At 42.6% G+C, this 20,322-nt stretch overlaps 1 protein-coding gene across 3 annotated transcripts; it reads right to left on the bottom strand.

Moving 5' to 3' along the window:
• Positions 1 to 1,615: 1,615 nt before the first annotated feature.
• Positions 1,616 to 18,817, bottom strand: LOC135509500 (serine/threonine-protein phosphatase 6 regulatory subunit 3-like). Of its 3 annotated transcripts, none has more exons than XM_064930220.1 (25): positions 18,573 to 18,817; positions 14,658 to 14,805; positions 14,294 to 14,527; positions 13,866 to 14,052; positions 13,596 to 13,733; positions 13,437 to 13,502; positions 13,242 to 13,354; positions 11,521 to 11,634; positions 11,315 to 11,444; positions 9,683 to 9,835; positions 9,287 to 9,439; positions 9,135 to 9,199; positions 8,852 to 8,967; positions 8,649 to 8,734; positions 8,386 to 8,472; positions 8,014 to 8,111; positions 6,159 to 6,213; positions 5,352 to 5,482; positions 5,096 to 5,211; positions 4,761 to 4,968; positions 4,460 to 4,557; positions 4,196 to 4,370; positions 2,698 to 2,820; positions 2,487 to 2,570; positions 1,616 to 2,369 (listed from the first exon to the last, which is right to left on the bottom strand). In XM_064930220.1, the coding sequence occupies exons 3-25, from the start codon at positions 14,518 to 14,520 to the stop codon at positions 2,318 to 2,320; spliced, it is 2,775 nt and encodes a 924-aa protein (XP_064786292.1). In that variant the 5' UTR covers positions 14,521 to 14,527; positions 14,658 to 14,805; positions 18,573 to 18,817; the 3' UTR covers positions 1,616 to 2,317. The 3 variants fall into 3 exon arrangements, with proteins under 3 accessions (XP_064786292.1, XP_064786293.1, XP_064786294.1); XM_064930221.1 differs by having other exon boundaries at positions 8,014 to 8,093; XM_064930222.1 differs by having other exon boundaries at positions 8,014 to 8,060.
• Positions 18,818 to 20,322: the final 1,505 nt, after the last annotated feature.

Genomic DNA, 20,322 nt, shown 5'->3' with positions numbered 1-20,322 from the left:
AAGTCCAGCAAACGCCAGGACCGTCTCCTAAATTTGATTCAGCTGCAGGATCGGGGCACCACCAGTACAAAGCTTGCTCAGGAATGGCAGGAGGTGGTGGAGTGGATCTGCATGCACAGTGCGGCCAAGACTTTTGGAGGATGTCCTGGTGTCAAGGGCAGCAAAGCAGCCACTTCTCTCCAGGAGAAACATCAGGGACAGCCTGATATTTTGCAGAAGGTACAGGGATCGGACTGCCGAGACTGGGGTAAAGTAATTTTCTCTGATGAATTCCCTTTCCGATTGTTTGGGGTATCCGGAAAAAAGCTTGTCCGGAGAAGTCAAGGTGAGCTCTACCATCAGTTCTGTGTCATGCCAACAGTAAAGCATCCTGAGACCATTCATGTGTGGGGTTGCTTCTCAGCCAAGGGAGTGGGCTCACTCACAATTCTGCCTAGAACACAGCCATGAGTAAAGAATGGTACCAACACATCTTCCAAGAGCAGCTTCTCCCAACCATCCAGGAACAGTTTGGTGACGAACAATGCCTTTTCCAGCATGATGGAGCACCTTGCCATAAGGCAAAAGTGATAACTAAGTGGCTTGGGAAACAGAACATTGATATTTTGGGTCAATGGCCAGGAAACTCCCCAGACCTTTATCCCATTGAGAACTTGTGGTCAATCCTCAAAGAGGCGGGTGGAAAAACAAAAACTCACAAATTCTGACATACTCCAAGCATTGCTTATGCAAGAATGGGCTGCCATCAGTCAGGATGTGGCCCAGTAGTTAATTGACAGCATGCCAGGGAAATTGCAGAGGTCTTGAAAAGGAAGGGTCAACACTGCAAATATTGACTCTTTGCATCAACTTCATGTACTTGTCAATAAAAGCCTTTGACACTTATGAAATGCTTGTAATTATACTTCAGTATTCCATAGTAACATCTGACAAAAATATCTAGACATTGAAGCAGCAAACTTTGTGAAAATGAATGTGTCATTCAAAACTTTTGGCCACAACTGTACAGAGAGATGCTTGATGAAAACTTGCAGCAGAGTACTCAGGAACTGGGTGGAGCAAAGGTTCACCTTCCAACAGGACAACGACCCTAAGCACACAGCTGAGGAAAACATAGGAGGGACTTCAACCCGATCTAACGTCTCTGGAGACCTGAAATGTGCAGTGGCTCTCCCCAGCCAACCTGACAAAGCTCGAGAGGATCTGCAGAGAAGAATGGGAGAAACTCCCCAAATACAGGTGTGCCAGGCTTGTAGTGTCATACCCATGAATACTGAAGGCTGTAATCACTGCCAAAGGTGCTTCCAAGTACTGAGTAAAGGGTCTGAATGGTTTGTATTTAATTTCTAAAAACCTGGGGGGGGGGACCATCCATTTTGACTAAGGCTATAACAACAAAATGTGGAAAAAGTCAAATGGTCTGAATACTTTCCAAATGCACCGTATAAAAATTATCAATGGTTGATGAATATTCTTGGTATTGCTTCAATCATGCATTACACACGCATCATTTTGCAGGTAGAACGTTTGACTTGAGTGGTACTGTAACAGTTGTAAAATGGAAGCCATTTACCACAAGACTTCAGACAGTTAACACTCACTAGATACGTGCAACTGGAAACCATTTTCTACAGTTTAATGTTGTCAAGGGGGAGAAAACATGTGTATGGCACTAACAGAACATTATCTACCTTAATAAATTAAGTTAAAAACTATACCAAAGGTTTTCAAATCTTGCTCATGTTGAAAGTATACAAGAAACATTTACAAATAATAGCTGTGGAAAAATAAACCTTTGAATATTTAAAATTATTTTGATTGCTACCAACAAGCGTACTGATAAACATACCAACATGGGTTGCCGATTAACATTGCATGGTAGCTGGAAATGAAATTATCAGATTTTGTGCAGAAGGAAACCCCTATCAAAATCACACCAAGTTTTCCAATTGGTATATTTCAGTTATCGTCTGTTTCTGTATACATTTTCTTTTTATAAAATATTTTATTCATACAATCATTTTAACTATAGCAACATTACTATTTAACTTGGAGTGGCAAAATATCAGACGGATCACCTCATAACAATAGTATATAAACGAATGCAAAAAAATAATAACTGTATCCATTAGAGTATCTCCTCATTCAGTTCCAACTTCCTGTACAACTGTCTGTAATAGCCTAATATTAATATTGCTGGTCCTGATCTGGTGAAGTTAGTGCAGCAGCAGCTCTGACTCTGGACTTGCACTGCTCTCTACTGGTGGCCCAGGGAGAGAGCTGGGCGTGGCAGGAACAGGCTGGCAGGAACCACACATCACCCTGGGCCATTCACAGCTGCCGCCGGTGAGGCCACGCTCTGCTCTGTTCTGTAGGCGGGCAGACAGAGGACACAGTGTAAAATACTGGATGACACACACTTCACAAGTGATAAGACATGCCAGACTGGAACCCCACAGCACAACCTCATTCTAGCTGACACTTACTTGGCTTCGTCCATTGCTGTTCCTTCTAGGGGACCATTAACAGCATCACTGGGGACTTTTGATTTCTCATCTGAATGGTGTGCACTGTGGAAGGGAAGAAATAAAAGATAGGACATCATGAGACAGAACCGGTACAATAGCATGTCTGAAAATAGCTCACTAGTACGAGACAGTTCCAGTGAAGGTATAAGTAGACAACATGGAGCCAGACCCTGGTTTGGAACAGTTGCTGACAGGCTGGACAGATGCAGGGACCCTCTTCTCTGGTGTTCCACTCTCCCTCACCACGTACTTTGCAGATGCGTCTTCTGAGGTAGACAACTTCACATCCTCACTGCAGAGAAAAAAGGGAACATTTACAGAGCTCTTGCCATTTCAAACATTCAGAATGACAGACAGAAACCCCCATTGTTTATAGACACAGAACAGAAAAGACTAGCGCATGCAGAATGGGAGAGAGACAACATCAAAGCATTGGGCAAACGAATGTGTCGAAATGCGTATGGCGGTTAAAAATGGATGCAAGGAACAAAATGGACAGCAAATGGACAGAAGCAGCAAGAGTCCATTTAGATTTTCTGACCATCCACTTACAGCAGTTTCCTCTTTTTAATAGTGAGCTTGTTTGGAAGAGCAGAACACGAGGAGATGACAGTTTTGAAACTCGCCGAAATGATTCAAAGTTTTCAGCCATCGGTCTTGATTTTTGTCATTAAAACCACCACGACTACATCGTCATAATTACGAGGCAAAACTAACGCACTCCAGGATATTTGGGTATTTTTACAAGTCTTATTCATTTTCTGTTTGAGGCGGCGGTTATGTGCGATTTATTTAACCTTTAAGCAGGCAAGTCAATTTAGAACACATTCATGTTTAAAATGACCTGGCAAAGTGAACTACATTTACAACTACCTAGATGGCATTTTGAAAGTCTGTTGGACTTGAGATTCAAGCTTAAAAACAAAGCTCACTGCTAGTAGAGCTGAATCTTGCGCGACAACAGGACTACTGCTCGGCTAAGATTCATCTCTCTCCAGTTTATTCCAGCCACCTCACAATGCCATGAGCTACAAACCAAAGCCAATGAGACACCAGCACAAGGAGGTGGTGGATAAATTTTGAAGACTGCCTCCACCAATCCACACCCCCACCTGGACATCGACAGAAAGGAGAACAAGGCCAACTCAAAGCCTGGGAGTGGCTAATCCCGAGGGCTGATGGCCAATTCACGACGTCATTGACGACGACCGACGACCAAATCAATACATCTGAGATATACATGCAAATGGAGATGGCAAAATAATTAATAAAAAAACTCAGTGGCTGACATGAAAACAAGACACGGCAGATGTCTGCCCACCGACTGGCTGTACATACCGATAAGATTTCAACACTCTGAAGCCACACGCACGCCAGAGAGAAAGAGGAAGCTCATGTTGTAAGTGTTGCAGTTAAAGTGAAGGACAGTTTCTCAAACAACACAGACAGCAATGTAGGTTTGGTGATACATAAATGGTATATAGATATTTATACAAGTCTACTGGAGTGTCCCTGCCTTGCATGGATTTAAGTCACTCAGTGCAGGAGGGGGAAAACGTGGCAAGACACAGAGGTCAATTCCACATGCTCTGAGGTGAATGGCTGTGTTGTAAAGGAAGGATTGGTGACCAGAGGAACAGGGTATGGTGAGTCATCAAAAGCCTTACCTCTTGAAAATGGCAGTTTCAGTTTTGGCATCTACAGTAAGGCTAACTGTTTCCTTCATGGATCCATTGGTGACCGTCTCAGTGGTGACTGACTCCTCTGCATCCGAGCATCCAGCTTTCCCTCCAGGGGAACTGGCTGGCTGGGCTGCCTCATCCCCTGGCCACTGGTCAGAATCTGTGACGTCACACAGGGACAGCATCATAACCGTGACCAGAGTTAGCCGTAACACACTTATACCTGAAAAGCTCAGTGGCAAACCTCACCTTCATGCTGCATTGGTGCGTTGACACCCAAGGGGTCTCCTGTCTCTATACAGGTCTCCATTGCTACTGGGGAATTGCTCCTCAAAGGATCTTTGGGTCTGGAAAATAGTCAGAAAAGGTCTTGAATTTGTCCTCTTAAAATAGCCAATCTCAAATATTAGACATGGGAAGCCAGGGGAATGAACAGAACACCTGTCACCCACATCCTTATTCATACTACATGGAACACAATATGGAAATGTTTGGCAATAGTGTCACCTAAGGCCTTGGGATTGAGGGTGGTGGGATGATGAACCCTTACCTAACTGGTGAGAAGTTGCTAGAGAAGTCTGCCCAGCCCATGGCTTTGCCAGGGGAGGCATTGGGGGAGCTCCAGCCAGCAGACTCTGGTATAACCGCAGGGGAGGAGGGGGAGGCTGGGGCAGCGGAGGCTAGGGCAGATTCTCCCATCGCCGTAGAACTCCCGGTGTCCATGGGTATGTCATCAAAGTTAGCTGTCCACAGAGGCCCTGAAACAACAGGGCAGCCGTCACAAAAAAGCAAGGCATCATCTCGAAAAGATCATACCAGACCGACCGACCTACCCAACGAAACACAAACCCAACCCCAGTGCGCAAACCCGGAACAATCACTCACCAGTGTCCACCTCCATTCTGTCATCAGAGCTGGCATTGTTGGGGTCAAAGGGATCACGTTTAACATCCTCCTCCTCAGAGTCTGTGCTCTCCTCACTATCTGTGCTGCCAGAGCTCCTAATGGGAGGCACAGAATGGACAAAAGTCAAGAAAATGTATCAAAATCACCCAAACTAGTGCTTTGAAACCAGCCTCAGAAGATATGTTAGTCATTTAAATCATGTAATTTACATATCCGCCAAGAGGCGCTGCCGTACCGAGGACGTCTCTGAGCGTCTGGTGCGAAAGTAACATCTTTCTCGTCCCAGATGTCCTCCTCATCAGAGCCTGCATCTTCAAACTGCTGGATCTTCTCCTTACAGCAGGCCTCAAACAGAGCTATATTCGCCTGGAAGACAACACCAGTACCAGGGTAAAGCACATGATACACAAAAAGATACGCTGTGATGCCTCCACTTCCTCATTACTGTAAATGGAAAAGGGAAGAAAATATGTATGTGCATCATTTTCATAGGTAACAGAACTTCAGACGTCTAGAGTGCAGCATTAGCTAATATGTACCAATCCTTTTCAGGATGGTAAAACGTTTTCAGTGTAAACTTAAAAATGACTAAAACCAGATAAAGATTGTTGAAAAGATAATGGAGCAATTTTTTTATTTTTCATAAATCGGATTATCTTTGAGAACTAACAATTGCCAAAATAAAAACTAGTCTGGGAGAATCTGAAACTCCAAAAATGTCATGTGGCCACCCAATGACTTATGTTTGAATCAGACAGCATAAGATCAAGAAATAAGCCATAGCAAAATGTGTAGGCTTGCAGGAAATTAGCTTCAAAATTCTGTCTCTGAGGCTGAAAAAAAATCCCAGGGTAAAGACTAACAGCATTATGAAAGTTGTAAACTTTAAAACTTTGGGAGATAATAAAGTAGCAGTTGAGGAAAGTTATCTTACTCATTTCCACTAGAATTGAACAGATCTCCAGTACAAATGGAAGACAACATGGCATTCATTTTAACATCCTTTCACTATCTTTGAAATGCATTAAATTAAAATACTTACACTTTCATTTGTATTCAAGGAAAAATTGATGTCTGATATTCTATCAAAGGGAATACTGAAATGTTAAAAGAAAAGAGTTTAGTTTAGTTATATTAATTAGACAATGACTACAAACAATGACTAAACACAATGGCGTCAGGACGCCTACCTACAGAGGCCCATTAACAGGAAGAAGAATGTTATTGACATGAAAGCAGCTTTATGCAGAAACTCCAGCCAGCCATTCCCACCTGGTCATTCTCCTCAGGGGCCCAGCCGCCAGCAGATCACCCACATAACAAGAGCCAGAGGCACAGAACAGGGTTGAAGTTCGCTACTTATTCGAAACTGAATTATGCAGGGTTTTTACTCTGCATAGAGAAGTCTTGGGTGGGTCGCCTAAGTGTTTTTCCTCGGGCCGCCCATGTCCAAACAGTAAAAAAAAAAAAAAATAGTACATAAAGACGTTTCAGTGTAAACAAAATACTAAAACCAGATAAAGTATGTAGGAAAGATAACGGACCTATATATTTTTAAAATAAGATTTTTGAAAACGATCAACTCCCTAAGTAAAAGCTAGACAGTCAGGGAGAATCAAAAACTCCCAAAATGATGAATGGTGATTTTATAATATTCTGCTGCTTTCACACAGATATGGTATTTAAAATATATATTTTTTTATTTAACTAAGCAAGTAATAGTATCCTAAACAATATTCAAAACAGATTTTTAAAAGTTGATTGATTTACCAAGATGAGTCCCCACACTTGTCTCAAAGCAGAGCAATTGTGCCATCCCAATCAAAACAGCGCTGAAATTAGAATCGAGTAGGCGTTTGCTTCAAATTTATTACAAGAATTGGATGACTTTGGGAGGTTTCAGTAAGCAACAACTTGATACATGCCTTCAATTGCACATACTTTAATCCAATAGTTTCATCATTCAGTGATATTTATTCCCACAGTAATTCTTTATGTATCCACCCGGTTATGTTTAAGAAAACAGTGCGTGTGGTGGGCTATGAGAAGAGATGGGTGAAGTGACATGTCTTGCAAAATGTATAACTGGCTGTCGAGCAACCATCAAGAGTTTAAGAGTGTAGGGCGTGCCAAAGCCGCCTCAGCATTACGGCCACGTTTCATACTATGCCGTAGGCAGAACTTTACTGAAATGATTAGTAGATCGTTTGGAAGAACATTTTTTGGGCTTTGATACCAGCAATACCTTTCAGATATAAAGAAGAGGGGGTAAAAGTTGTCAGGATAAAGTTGGCGGAAAAACAGCTTGGTAGAAAAGGGATATTTGACTCGGATAGCGTAAGGGATAGCAAAATGTGTAGAATTGCAGGAAGTGAGCATTAAAACAGTTACATTGTTAATGTGGCCAACAGGAGGGCCTCTAAAATGTTTGGTCAGAGGCTACCATGTCCATACCAACCACAAGCCCCATTTTGATCAAGAAAAATTTAAAATAAACTGTTTTGCAATTACCAATTACATTCTGGACTCTGGTCCAAGCAAAGCATCAGTCTTGATTGACAGTGACACAGGCAATCTACTTTAAAATGGTAGAACTGTATAATATGAGCTACTTAAAATGTAATAAGAATATTTGACATTCATGCGTTGCTGAATTCAGATTGGCATCCAATTAACCTACCACTTACATTTTATTTTTATTTTATTTTCATATGTAAATGTTAATTGCAAACATGTATGTAACCTAAACTTTTGTACAGAGAAAGAAACTGATTCCTAGTCCTTTAAGGAAGAAAATAATTTATTAACAGAACACCAGTCTAGTCACCCCCACACCCTTACTGAAACCCCCAAACCAGTAGAATAGCAGGAAGAAAACATGCAGGATCAGTACTCACTCCACGACATCATCCTGATCGGCAAACTCTTCGTCATTGAAGCCAAACTGCTCAATAAAATTGGACGTCATTTGTTGCATCTGATAATCAGAAAAGGCCTGGCAAACCCAGGACCAACGATAATGATATAGTCTTGGCACTACAAAAAACTTCAAGTACTTCAATTCAAAACAATTGACTAACACTGTAGCTATAGGTTCATCGTTTAAAGATTAAGAGCACAAGCATACTTACAATTGGAAGACATTTAATATTTACAAAATCTGTACTACTATTACTAGACAAGTACAATAATGTTAACAATAATTTTTTTTAAGTATCAATATGGAGATTTTGAGGCATTTATATAGTCTCATCCAGTTACAGACTTACTTGTTGTAAAGAGGAATCCTGGTGGAATCCGCTGTCCTTGAAGTCTACCTCGTCATCACTGGATGAGTGAATATGGTGTGTGTTCACCTAGTGCACAGTGCAACCAACCGTATTACTAAGAGGACAACCATGAGACATACTTCAAAGAGCGTCGGCATTACTGGCACTTCACCTTTCAGTACGTCAGTGTAAATACTGTGGAACAGTGTACTCTGAAAACATATTTTGGCATTAAGTAACTGAGGTGTCTGTATCAGACTTACTAGGTCTACAGTGTTTCTCTTGTTTGTGTCAGCTAGCTGACCAGAAATGAAGGTCTCCCATCTCTCTCTGTCTTCTTCTGTGAGCTCTGAAATAACACAGAGAAATAACAAGATGAGTCTTTTCCACCTCATTTCAGGATATAGTAAGGATTGTTTTTTCGCTCCAACAACCTCATTCCTTATGGGTGTCAAAGCCCACTCACCTGAGATGAGCTGCTGTATCTGTGCACCATTGGGGCCCTTGTCGCTGTTGTGCACTATTGAGTTGGCTATTCTGGTCAAGTGGCCCATGTAACCCTGTCTACGTCCACCCTCAGCCCTGCAAGAGGAAACACTTACTGAAGCCTACCAGCACATTGTGGTGACTTTTCTGTGAGCCGTCGCAAGGGGAAAAATTAAAGAGCTCACAAGAGATTTAAAAAACCCAAATCTGCAGTGGTCTAGTAACAACTAGACACATATATCATTAATAATAACAATACTTACTGCGCTTTCTCATTGGAGCTCCATGCATCAAGAATTCTCTGTATAAACTGGCACTTCTGAAACAGCTAAAACACAGCGCACAAAAATAGTTGATTGACTTGTCTGACATGAGTACCATTCTAGATGTAAAGAAAAGGGTGATGAAGTCTCACATGATTGATGAGGTGGCTTTCTCTGACAGGCTCCTGATCACTGTTGATTTTGAGGTTTTCACTTTGGGCTGGGGGCATCGCTAGGATCATTGCAGTGCATATTTCAACTTGTAAATGCAGGAAGTTATTCCATATATATTTGAAGTACATGTCCTGAGAATAAAACAGATTGTTTTTTTAAAAGCATACATTTATTTAATAAGAAAATGTTCCAAACCAAGTTGAAGTGAGCATCATCCCTGTTGACCTTAGTTATGAGAAGGGGGTAGTAAAGGAACTAGTGTATCATGAAAGACAGAAATCCCTGTGCATAGCAGTCTAAATCCTGGTGCTGATTAAGACAGGAACAACTAGTACTAAAAACCATGTGTAAAATATAAGAGACAGGCAACTTACAAGTATGACACCTAGAGTGTTGAGGTTAATCAGCTCCATGTTGATGATATGAGTGTTGGTCTGCAGGAGGCTGGCCACTAGACGGACCACATTCAGCCGGGTGTTGCCCACTGGGGGGTCTAGCACTCCCCATGTGGTTTTCATGATATTCTTCTGCAAATATGGGGATGAAAGGAACAATCAGGCTCTCATTCAGTTGGTAACTCAAACACAACCGCCATTGGAGTGAACTTGTAGAGTGGACTGCACTTGTAAAGTCAATTTAGAGGAAAGACCACCCACTCTGAAGATAAATATGACTCAAAGTTAAACCAAGATTAAGATAGCAGGATAACAACAGAGAAATGTAGTAATAGTTTATTTAAAATATTGTGGTTGTCATATTTATTCAAGTTAATAACAAAGAGAAAAACCTATACTTAGCTCACTGAAATATATCTGCAATGTTTAGTGTGTGTGTAAGACGATAGGTACACTACATGACCAAAAGTATGTGGACATCTGCTCAATGAACTTCTCATTCCAAAATCATGAGAAATATGGAGTTGGTCTCCCCCCCCCTTTTGCTGCTACAACATCCTCAACTCTTCTGGGAAGGCTTTCCACTAGATGTTGGAACATTGCTGCGGGGATCCCCTCAGCCACAAGAGAATTTGTGAAGTCGGGCGCACTTATCTTGGGCGATTAGGCCTGGCTCGCAGTCGGCGTTCCAATTCATCCCAAAGGTGTTCGATGAGGTTGAGGTCAGGGCTCTATCCAGACCTGTCAAGTCCTTCCACACCAATCGACAAACAATGTCTGCATTAACCTTGCTTTGTGCACTGGGGTATTGTCGTGCTGAAACAGGAAAGGGCCTTCCCCAAAAGGTTGCCACAAAGTTGGAGGCACAGAATCGTCTAGAATGTCGTTGTAAACTGGAACTAAGGGGACTAGCCCGAACCATGAAAAACAGCCACAAACCATTATTCTTCCTCCACCAAACTTTACAGTTGGCACTACGCAGTCGGGCAGGTAGCATTCTCCTGGAATCCACCAAACCCAGATTCGTCCGTCAGACTGCCAGATGGTGAAGTGTGATTCGTCACTCCAGAGTCCAACGGCGGTGAGCTTCACACCACTCCAGCCGACGCTTAGCAGTGCGCATGGTGATATTAGGCTTGTGTGCGGATGCTCGGACATGGAAACCCATTTCTTGTTCTTAAAGCTCCCGTCGAACAGTTATTGTGCTGACATTGACTCGGTAGTGAGTGTTGCAAATGAGGACAGACGATTTTTTACACACTACGAGCTTCGGCACTTGGCGATCCTGTCCTATGAGCTTGTGTGACCTACCACTTCGCGGCTGAGCCGTTGTTGCTCCTAGAAGTTTCCATATATAGTTGATCGGGGCAGCTACAGCAGGGCATAAAAATGACTTGTTGGAAAGGTGGCATCCTATGACAGTGGCACATTGAAAGTCAGAACTCTTCAGTAAGACCATTCTGCTGCCAATGTTTGTCTGTGATTCCATGGCGGTGTGCTCGATTTTACACACCTTTTAGCAACAGGTGTGGCTGCAACAGCCAAATCCACTAACTCGAAGGGATGTCCGCATACTTTTGTATATATAGTATATGTAAAGTACTGTATTACCTTTGGGGGTTCCAGCAGCAGTTGATGGAAGTCTTTGAGCCTAGGTCTGACAGCCTCCAGAATGCTCTGATTGACTGAAAAGGACGGGTGGCTCATACCAGGAGGACAGATTTCCAAATGGCCTTCAAACCTGCAAACGACAGAACCGTACATCAGAAAAAGTCTCCCAAAACAAATAACTTTAAAATGGGATATCATTAACTTACGCTGGTCTTCGTGTCTCAAAGAGTGTCAGGAGAATCTGAATTACACTGACTATTGCAGAGTCATTTTTCTCTTTGTCAAATATGTTGGACAGCAACTGCTCCACAGTCTCTTGTCTGAGAGAAAGGAAGGGACATGTACAGTACCAATCAGACGTTTGGACACACCTACTCATTCAAGGGTTTATCTTTATTTTGACTATTTTCTACATTGTAGAATAATAATGAAGACATCAAAACTATGAACATACGGAATCATGTAGTAAGCAAAGTGTTAAAACCAAATATATTTTTAAAGAAGCCACCCTTTGCTTTGACAGCTTTGCACTCTTGGCATTCTCTCAACCTGCGTCACCTGGAATGCTTTTCCAACAGTCTTGAAGGAGTTCTCACATATGCTGAGCACTCGTTGGTTTCTTTTCCTTCACTCTGCGGTCCAACTCATTACAAACCATATCAATTTGGTTGAGGTCAGGTGATTGTGGAGGCCAGGTCATCTGATCCAGCACTCCACTCTCCTTAGTCAAATAGCCCTTACACAGCCTGGAGGTGTGTTGGGTCATTGTCCTGTTGAAAAACAAATGATAGTCCCACTAAGCGCAACCAGATGGGATTGTGTATCGCTGCAGAATGCTGTGTTATCCATGCTGTTTAAGTGTGCTTTGAGTTCTAAATAAATCAGACAGTGTCACTAGCAAAGCACCCACCTCCATGCTTCATGGTGGGACCACACATGCAGAGATCATCTGTTCACCTACTCCGCGTCTCACAAAGACAAGGTGGTTGGAACCAAAAAGCTCAAATTTGGACTCATCAGACCAAAGCACAGATTTCCACCTAATATGTCCATTGATCGTGTTTCTTGGCCCAAGCAAGTCTCTTCTTATTGGTGTCCTTTAGTAGTGGTTTCTTTACAGCAATTCGACCATGAAGACCCGATTCACTCCGTCTCCTCTGAACATTTGATGTTGAGATGTCTCTTACTTGAACACTGAAGCATTTCTTTGGGCTGCAATCTGAGGTATAGTTAACTCTAATGAACTTATCCTCTACAGCAGAGGTAACTCCGGGTCTTCCTTTCCTGTGGCGGTCTCCATGAGAGCCAGTTTCATCATAGCGCTTGATGGTTTTTGTGACTGCTCTTGAAGAAACTTTGAAAGTTTGTGCATTTTCCAGATTGAGTGACCTTCATGTCTTAAATTAATGATGGACTGTCGTTTCTCTTTGCTTATTTTAGCTGTTCTTGCCATAATATGGACTTGGTCTTTAACCAAATAGGGCTATCCTTCTGTATTCCACCCCTACCATGTCACAACACAACCGATTGGCTCAAACGCATTAAGGAAAGAAATTCCACAAATTAGCTTAAGGCACACCTGTTAATTGAAATACATTCCAGGTGACTACCTCGTGAAGCTGGTTGAGAGAATGCCAAGAGTGTGCAAAGTTCTCATCAAGGCAAAGGGTGGCTACTTTGAAGAATATCAAACATATTTTGATTTGTTTAACACTTTTTTTGGTTACTACATGATTCCATGCGTGTTATTTCATGGTTTTGATGTCTTCACTATTATTCTACAATGAAGAAAATAGTAATAATAAAGGAAAACCTTGAATGTGTAAGTTAGTAATGACTTTGGCACAATAAAATATGACAGTAAAATATGATGACAGTAATAATGAGTATTCCTCCTTGAAAAAACAAACAGGTTGTAGAGACTTACTTTTCTAGTGTGGCCAGTAATGGGTCAGGCTCTGAGCAGCCCTGCACTTGGAACATCTGATCTCTGCTAAGGCGGATGATTTCACACAGAGACTGGGATGCGTTGGAGTGCCTCTGGATGATGAACAGAGAGACTTTAAGACACTGTAAGAGAGCAACAGAACACCAAACAAACTGCTGATGAAATGTGACTTACATCCTCATCCTGAGAAGGCTGGACCATATCAACAAGCCTCTGGATCACCTTCTCCTCGTTCAGCCACTGTGGGAGGAGAAGATGGAGGTCAGTAATTGAACACACACACAAAAAAAAAAAAACGCTAAAATGCGAAGTAAACCAAATAACAACACTGACATTTAAGACATCTTGTCTGAGCTGCTGTGGTTCAACGCAGGTCAGCATTCTGAGCAGAAGGTCCATGATGGCGGAGGTCCCTATGTGTTTAATCATTAAGTCCACAAAGTCTTCCCTCTTCCGCAGAAACTCCACAATCTGCAAAAGATAGTTGAAGTTTAAGGATGTGTCAAAGGACAATCTTTTCTCCCAGAGCATTCATGAAACCCCGCAGGTCATACACTTTTTAAAACCTGTGTGGTTTATACAAGCGTTTTGTACTGATCTCACCTGTTCCGGTTTCCTACCGATGAGGATGCTCAGGACCTTGCTGAAGAAACTGGCCAGTAAAGGGTTGAGTGGAGATTCATTTTGCAAGAAGCCATAAAGTTTCATTAGTAAACGTTCATCTTCTCCCAGTCTGTCATTGATCTGTCCAACGTCTGAGGTAAGGAGTTCACACGATATGTTGGGGTACCTGAAAATAGCATAGAAGTCCAACATTTAATTTTCAATTAATACAGTACCACTACCACACAAAAGAGCACATCAAAGGTCCTATATAATTGACTGTCTAGCAAGTCATGTTTGCCACCTTGTGATTGTAGGGGGAATTCCCTTGAATTAAACAAATGCAAGGGAAACTGAAAGAAATCTTTCTCAAAATTGGCATATATCCGTAAGTATATCCTGGCCTAGTGTGTGTGAATCCCACTTACTTGTACTTGATCGTCTCCTCCACATCATCACTTGGCTCCTGTGTGATGTAAGTTACCAGGTCCTCCATGTACTGAGGCCGTACCAGGAAGTCCACCAGCTTGTGGTTCTGGGCCTTGCACTCCTGCAGGACATCCTCCTCGTCCATCACCTCTGTCAGAGTCACATCTTCCTTCTCCAGGAGGGTGTCGATGTGGGACGTCGTGTGTAAATCAAACTTCCAAAACATGATGCTTCTACAAGGAAGGAAAACATTCATAAGACAATGGGAAAGCACTCACAGTGACAAAGTACACAATGTGGGTTGAGATGAGGTGGTCAAATAGAAAGCAGGTGGTGGTCAAACAGACAGCTTCACAAATGTACCTGACTGGGATAGTCCAGAAGTTAAAAATAAACTAATGATAGTGCTCTTTGGGAGTTCTGGCCCATTACAGGCTCCACAGGCAGCAGTGACAAGACAGGCTTTTTGACACATGCAGCAGAACGACCACCTCAACAGATCAACGCACACCTGAAACAAGCAAAAGATAAATTAGCATATTACTCATTGTAATGGAACAACATTTCCTTACTAACAGTAACATTTCTTACGTTAAGGTCACATGCTACTGAAACAAGTAGTAATATAAGTTTTTTTTTGTCACATTACCTTCTAAATAATAAGTGTTAACCAGGTGAAAACAAATACTTAGTCTAGGTCATGAGACAAACTTTAAATCTCTGGCAAAGAGCCGGTAAACCACAGCTTTCCCACCATAGGAAGAGTTCACATGTCAGCATCCCAACAACTCTCCCCAAAATCAGTCTAAACTTCAAAGCATTAAGACAAGCACTACTGGGCTAACCGCTCCACACTCAAATACTGGCAAGATCATTGCTAGTTCAGAACACTGTGCTTAGTCAAATCACCTTGTGCCACATCTTAAGTGGCAATATAGAACACTGTGTCAACAACTCACTCACCGTAGGAACAAAGCAGTGAAACATGTTCAGTGCACACACTAGGCATATGCCCCAAAAGATAAAACAGAATTTCCCACTGTGTACACCTGGCCCTCAGGTAAAAATAAAAGTCTAAGTATTTGCTAGGAATTCCCATCTTGTGGGGAAGCCTGGGAGAAATAGGGTTAAAGGTTACAGTGAAGCCATCTTGGCTTATGCTAAACCAGCACCTCAGACAAGTGAATGGCTGAGAAAAGAAAGTATTAATAGACTGAGCATCTGGGCTGTGCTGAGGGAGAATTGACATTGGTCCCTGTCCAGGCACATTCTTTGATGAAAGTGTGCAACTCATTCATTGCTCTATAAAATACTACAATAAATTGAAGATGTCAAAATGAATGTCATGGAAAAACATTGAATTATTGTCTGGCATTAAATTGTCTACCACAGGTGACCAAATAACAACAGGAAAAACTGTTTTATCACCACCCAAGAGCGCAACATTGGCCTGAACAAAGTCCCGTGTCACTAACAAAAAATAAGCACTTTCAGCTGCTGGTTTACATTGGTTATATGGTTATTTATATGGTTATGGCCTGGTGCTGAAGTGTTTGCTCTACCAGCTACTGAGAAAGCTTATGAACACTTAATTCCATGATTTAAGGAATAGCCCCATCTGTCTCAATTGACAAAAATATGACAAATGCTGAATAGCCAATCTCCAGTGGGTGAAGACAAAAACAATTTGTCAGCTAAATCACAACCATACAACACAGTAATGTATGGTTGGTTACTCAAATATACACGTATGACTATTCCAGTGACAGTGTAAAACTGAAACCCTGAAGTTGCCCAAGGTAACATTCGGTTTCATGTAAACTAAACCAGAATGTGTCATAACTTGATGTATTTTTGTATAGGCCTACCTTCTTTTAGTACACTATTGTTTGTCAAATGTAATGCACTGCCTTGGGAGCAAAGGGTTACATTGCCATTTAGCCCCATTTACTGTTCAGTGTTGTTCTTACTGTATTAGCGAGCTAGACTACATACTTTTGTGCGTTAGCTAGCTAACGTAAGCTAAGTAACCAACAGTCATGTCTCTGGACAGCCTGGGACTAACTAGCCAGCCAAGTTAGTTGTGGTTATAGGGGTCCGAAACCAAACTACCTAGCTAAATTCAACACTTAGCCTGACCCGGAGAATCCTGAAACTACACCAAAACGACCAAGCTAACAGTACATAAACTCAGCAAAAAAACAAACAGCACCTTTTTCAGGACTCGATCTTTCACAGATAATTTGTAAAAATCCAAATAACTCCACAGGTCTTAATTGTAAAGGGTTTAAACACTTTTTCACATGCTTATTCAATGAACCATAAAAAAAAAATTTACGAACATGTACCTGTGGAACGGTCGTTAAGACACTAACAGCTTACAGACGGTAGGCAATTAAGGTCACAGTTATGAAAACTTAGGACACTAAAGAGGCCCTTCTAAAACATCAAAAGAACAGGGTCCCTGCTCATCTGCGTGAACGTGCCTTAGGCATGCAGATATGGCCAGGGCAATAAATGGCTATGTCTGTACTGAGAAATGCCTAAGACAGAACTATAATGGGAGACAGGACGGACAGCTGATCATCCTTTCATCCTCGCAGTGGCAGACCACGTGTAACACCTGCACAGGATCGGTACATCCGAATATCAGACCTGCGGGACAGGTACAGGATGGCAACAACAACTGCCCGAGTTACACCAGGAACGCACAATCCCTCCATCAGTGCTCAGACTGTCCACAATAGGCTGAGGGGCTGGACTGAAGGCTTGTAGGCCTGTTGTAATGCAGGTCCTCACCAGACATCACCGGCAACAACGTCGCCTATGGACACAAACCCACTGTCGCTGGATCAGACAGGATTGGCAAAAAGTGCTCTTCTCTGACGAGTTGCGGTTTTGTCTTGTGTTACACTGAGGCCTGTACTCTGGAGCGGGAATGATTTGGAGGTGGAGGGCCCGTCATGGTCTGGGGCGGTGTGTCACAGCATCATCGGACTGAGCTTGTTGTCATTGCAAGCAATCTCAACGCTATGCATTACAGGGAAGACATTCTCCTCCCTCTTGTGGTACCCATCCTGCAGGCTTATCCTGACATGACCCTCCAGCATGACAATGCCACCAGCCATATTGCTTGTTCTGTGCATGATTTCCTGCAAGACAGGAATGTCAGTGTTCTGCCATGGCCAACGATGAGCCCGGATCTCAATCCCATTGAGCATGTCTGGGACCTGTTGGAATGGAGGGTGAGGGCTAGTGCCATTCCCCCAAAATGTCCGGGAACTTGCAGGTGCGTTGGTGGAAGAGTGGGGTAACATTTCACAGCAAGAACGGGTAAATATGGTGCAGTCCATGAGGAGGAGATGCACTTCAGTACTTAATGCAGCTGGTGGCCACACCAGATACTGACTTACTTTTGACCCCCCTTTGTTCAGGGACACATTATTCCATTTCTGTTCTTCACATGTCTGTGGAACTTGTTCAGTTTATGTCTCAGTTGTTGAATCTTATGTTTATACAAATATTGACACGTTAAGTTTGCTGAAAATAAACGCAGTTGACAGTGAGAGGAGGTTTATTTCTTTGCCGAGTTTAGCTAACTAACACAGACAGCTGCTTGATAGCGAGCTAGGTAGGTTCGCTGCGGACAACTAACTAAACGTTCGTTTACCAGATAGTTATCGAAGTAACGTAGTTACAGCTGACGTGGTTTTCACAAACTACTAAAATTAACTAGCTACTTTGACGTTACCCAAAATGCTAACGCTTCCTAGGTAGCCAACTAACGTTAGCGAACACAAAAATATTTGACTAACGTTAGCCAGTTCCCGTCAACAACTTGACGCCTCTAGATGGCTCTAACGTTAACTGGCAAAAAAATACCGAAGCCAACATCTAACCGTATAACGTTAACATCAATATTCAAACGGTGGGCGCATGCTGGACAACGTCAGTTAGCATTTTCCAGTTAACCAACGCAGACAGGCCAAACCGTGTCGACAACACTGGTCTGAAATACGGCTAACTAACGTTATCTAGCAAACAACATAGTGCATTTCAATGGACCCCAGTGCAGTGGCATTTCACACACAATAAGACTAACGTATCGTAGCTATCTATCGAGTACAATATAACAAGACGATTCGTACTTATAAATACATCGGTGTAGCTAATTTACCGGTAGCTAAAGTGAAATGGGTAGTTAATGTTGCTCTAGCTAGCTAGCTCAGTAGCTGTTCCTGTCTCCTGAACTGCATGCACCAGCTAGCAAGTACGTACCAACAAACAACGGTAAATGGTGAGTCCCCGGCATGTAGCTTATTGGGCCATTAGCCTAAAGTGTCAACAACAACAAAAAAGCCACAAATCCTAAGAAGAAAAAAAAAAGTGTTTTCAACGGATTCTGACAGGCGAGAAAATGTAGCTAGACTGTCAGATGGCACTTTTCAAGATGGCGGCACCATCAACTCCAACGACCCTTCCCCCACCACCATAACCAGGCAGATAAGCAGGTTACCAGGTCTTCTGGTCGTCACTAGTTACCACAGCCGCAGAGACTTCATCACGGCTAAACCACGCCTGCTTCTACAATTTGTCTTCTTAAAATCTGATTTTAAATCTAACCTTAAGCATAGCCTTAACCACACGACTGACCTTAAATTAAGACCAAAAAGCACATTTTTGTTTTAATTGGTGTGGCTGTGCTTGTGACAACAGTATTTTTGCCACAACTAAACTACCAGTCAATCAAACAGACCGATTGAGCTCTATTGGCTAATTAATCACGCCAATCAGACTTCTTACGAGCTCAGATTTGGTACTGTACAAGTCATTAAATGGTCAGTGCTTGGGAAGTCCCTATCCCATTGAACTTGAGAAGTAAAATGGATCGGGTTTAGGGTAGGGACGTCCCATTGATTCCGGGTAGCACTGACCGTCATTAAACTGCGTCCACTCCATTGCGTAAAACGTAAAAAAACGTCGCGTCGAGAAACTCCCCTTTTCCCCAGATAGAGCAGGGTCAGTTACTATCGGTCTAAAATCACTCCTCATCTCCATCACTGCGGCAGTCAGAGGATTGGTGGAATCAAATGCATGCCCTGAAAACATACTTTTCTATACATTTATGAGTTTAGGCAAATATGCGTTAGGGCAGCATGTGCACATCCATTATTCTTTACTTTTATTTAACCAAGCAAGTCAGTTAAGAACAAATTCTTACTTTCAATGAGTGGGTTAACTGCCTTGTCCAGGGGAAGAAGAACAGATTTTTACCTTGTCAGCTCTGGGATTTGATTTTGCAACCTTTTGGTTACAAGTCCAAAGCTTTAACCACTAGGCTACCTGCCGCCCTGACTTTTGGAAAAATATGTTTTGTGTGAACTTAAGTATGTTCCCTCTAATTCTCCCATCTCTCTCTTTCTCCCCTCCCGGAGGACCTGAGCTCTAGGACAATGCCTCAAGACTACCTGACCTGATGACTCCTTGCTGTCCCCATCCCCAGTCCACCTGGTCGTGCCGCTGATCCAGTTTTGCCTGTGGCTATGGTACCCAGACCAGTTCACCAGACGTGCTACCTTGTCCCGGACCTGCTGTTTTCGACCCTCTCTTTCCCTCTCCCGCCCTCCCACCCCCTTTCTCTCTCTCTCTGTCTTGACCTCTGAATGCTCGGCTATGAAAAGCCAACTTACATAACTTCTGAGGTGCAAAGCTGTTGCACTCTCTACAACCCTGTGATTATTATTTGACCTTTCTGGTCATGAATGTTTGAACATCTTGAAGAACAATCTGGCCTTAATGGATATGTCCTCTTATAATCTCCACTGTGCACAGCCAGAAGAGGACTGGCCACCCCTCAGAGCCTGGTTCCCCTCTAGGTTTCTTCCTAGGTTCCTGCCTTTCTAGGGAGTTTTCCTAGCCACCGTGCTTCTACATCTGCATTGCTTGTTGTTTGGGGTTTTAGGCTGGGTTTCTGTATAAGCACTTTGTGACATCTGCTGATGTAAAAAGGGATTTATAAATACATTTG

The sequence above is a fragment of the Oncorhynchus masou genome, chromosome 22 (genome assembly GCF_036934945.1).
Source record: "Oncorhynchus masou masou isolate Uvic2021 chromosome 22, UVic_Omas_1.1, whole genome shotgun sequence".
Lineage (NCBI taxonomy): Eukaryota > Metazoa > Chordata > Actinopteri > Salmoniformes > Salmonidae > Oncorhynchus > Oncorhynchus masou.
The sequence above is the reverse complement of the archived record's forward strand: the minus strand, read 5'-3'. Positions and strand labels throughout refer to the sequence as shown.

Excerpts from the sequence above, each read along its gene's own strand:
- LOC135509500 (XM_064930220.1), bottom strand. The coding sequence starts at position 14,520 with ATGTTTTGGAAGTTTGATTTACACACGACGTCCCACATCGACACCCTC. Across the intron at positions 5,483-6,158 it reads CCTTGAATACAAATGAAAGT|GCGAATATAGCTCTGTTTGA; the intron begins GTAAGTATTTTA and ends GTTGTCTTCCAG. Across the intron at positions 2,370-2,486 it reads ACAGCAATGGACGAAGCCAA|AACAGAGCAGAGCGTGGCCT; the intron begins GTAAGTGTCAGC and ends GCCCGCCTACAG.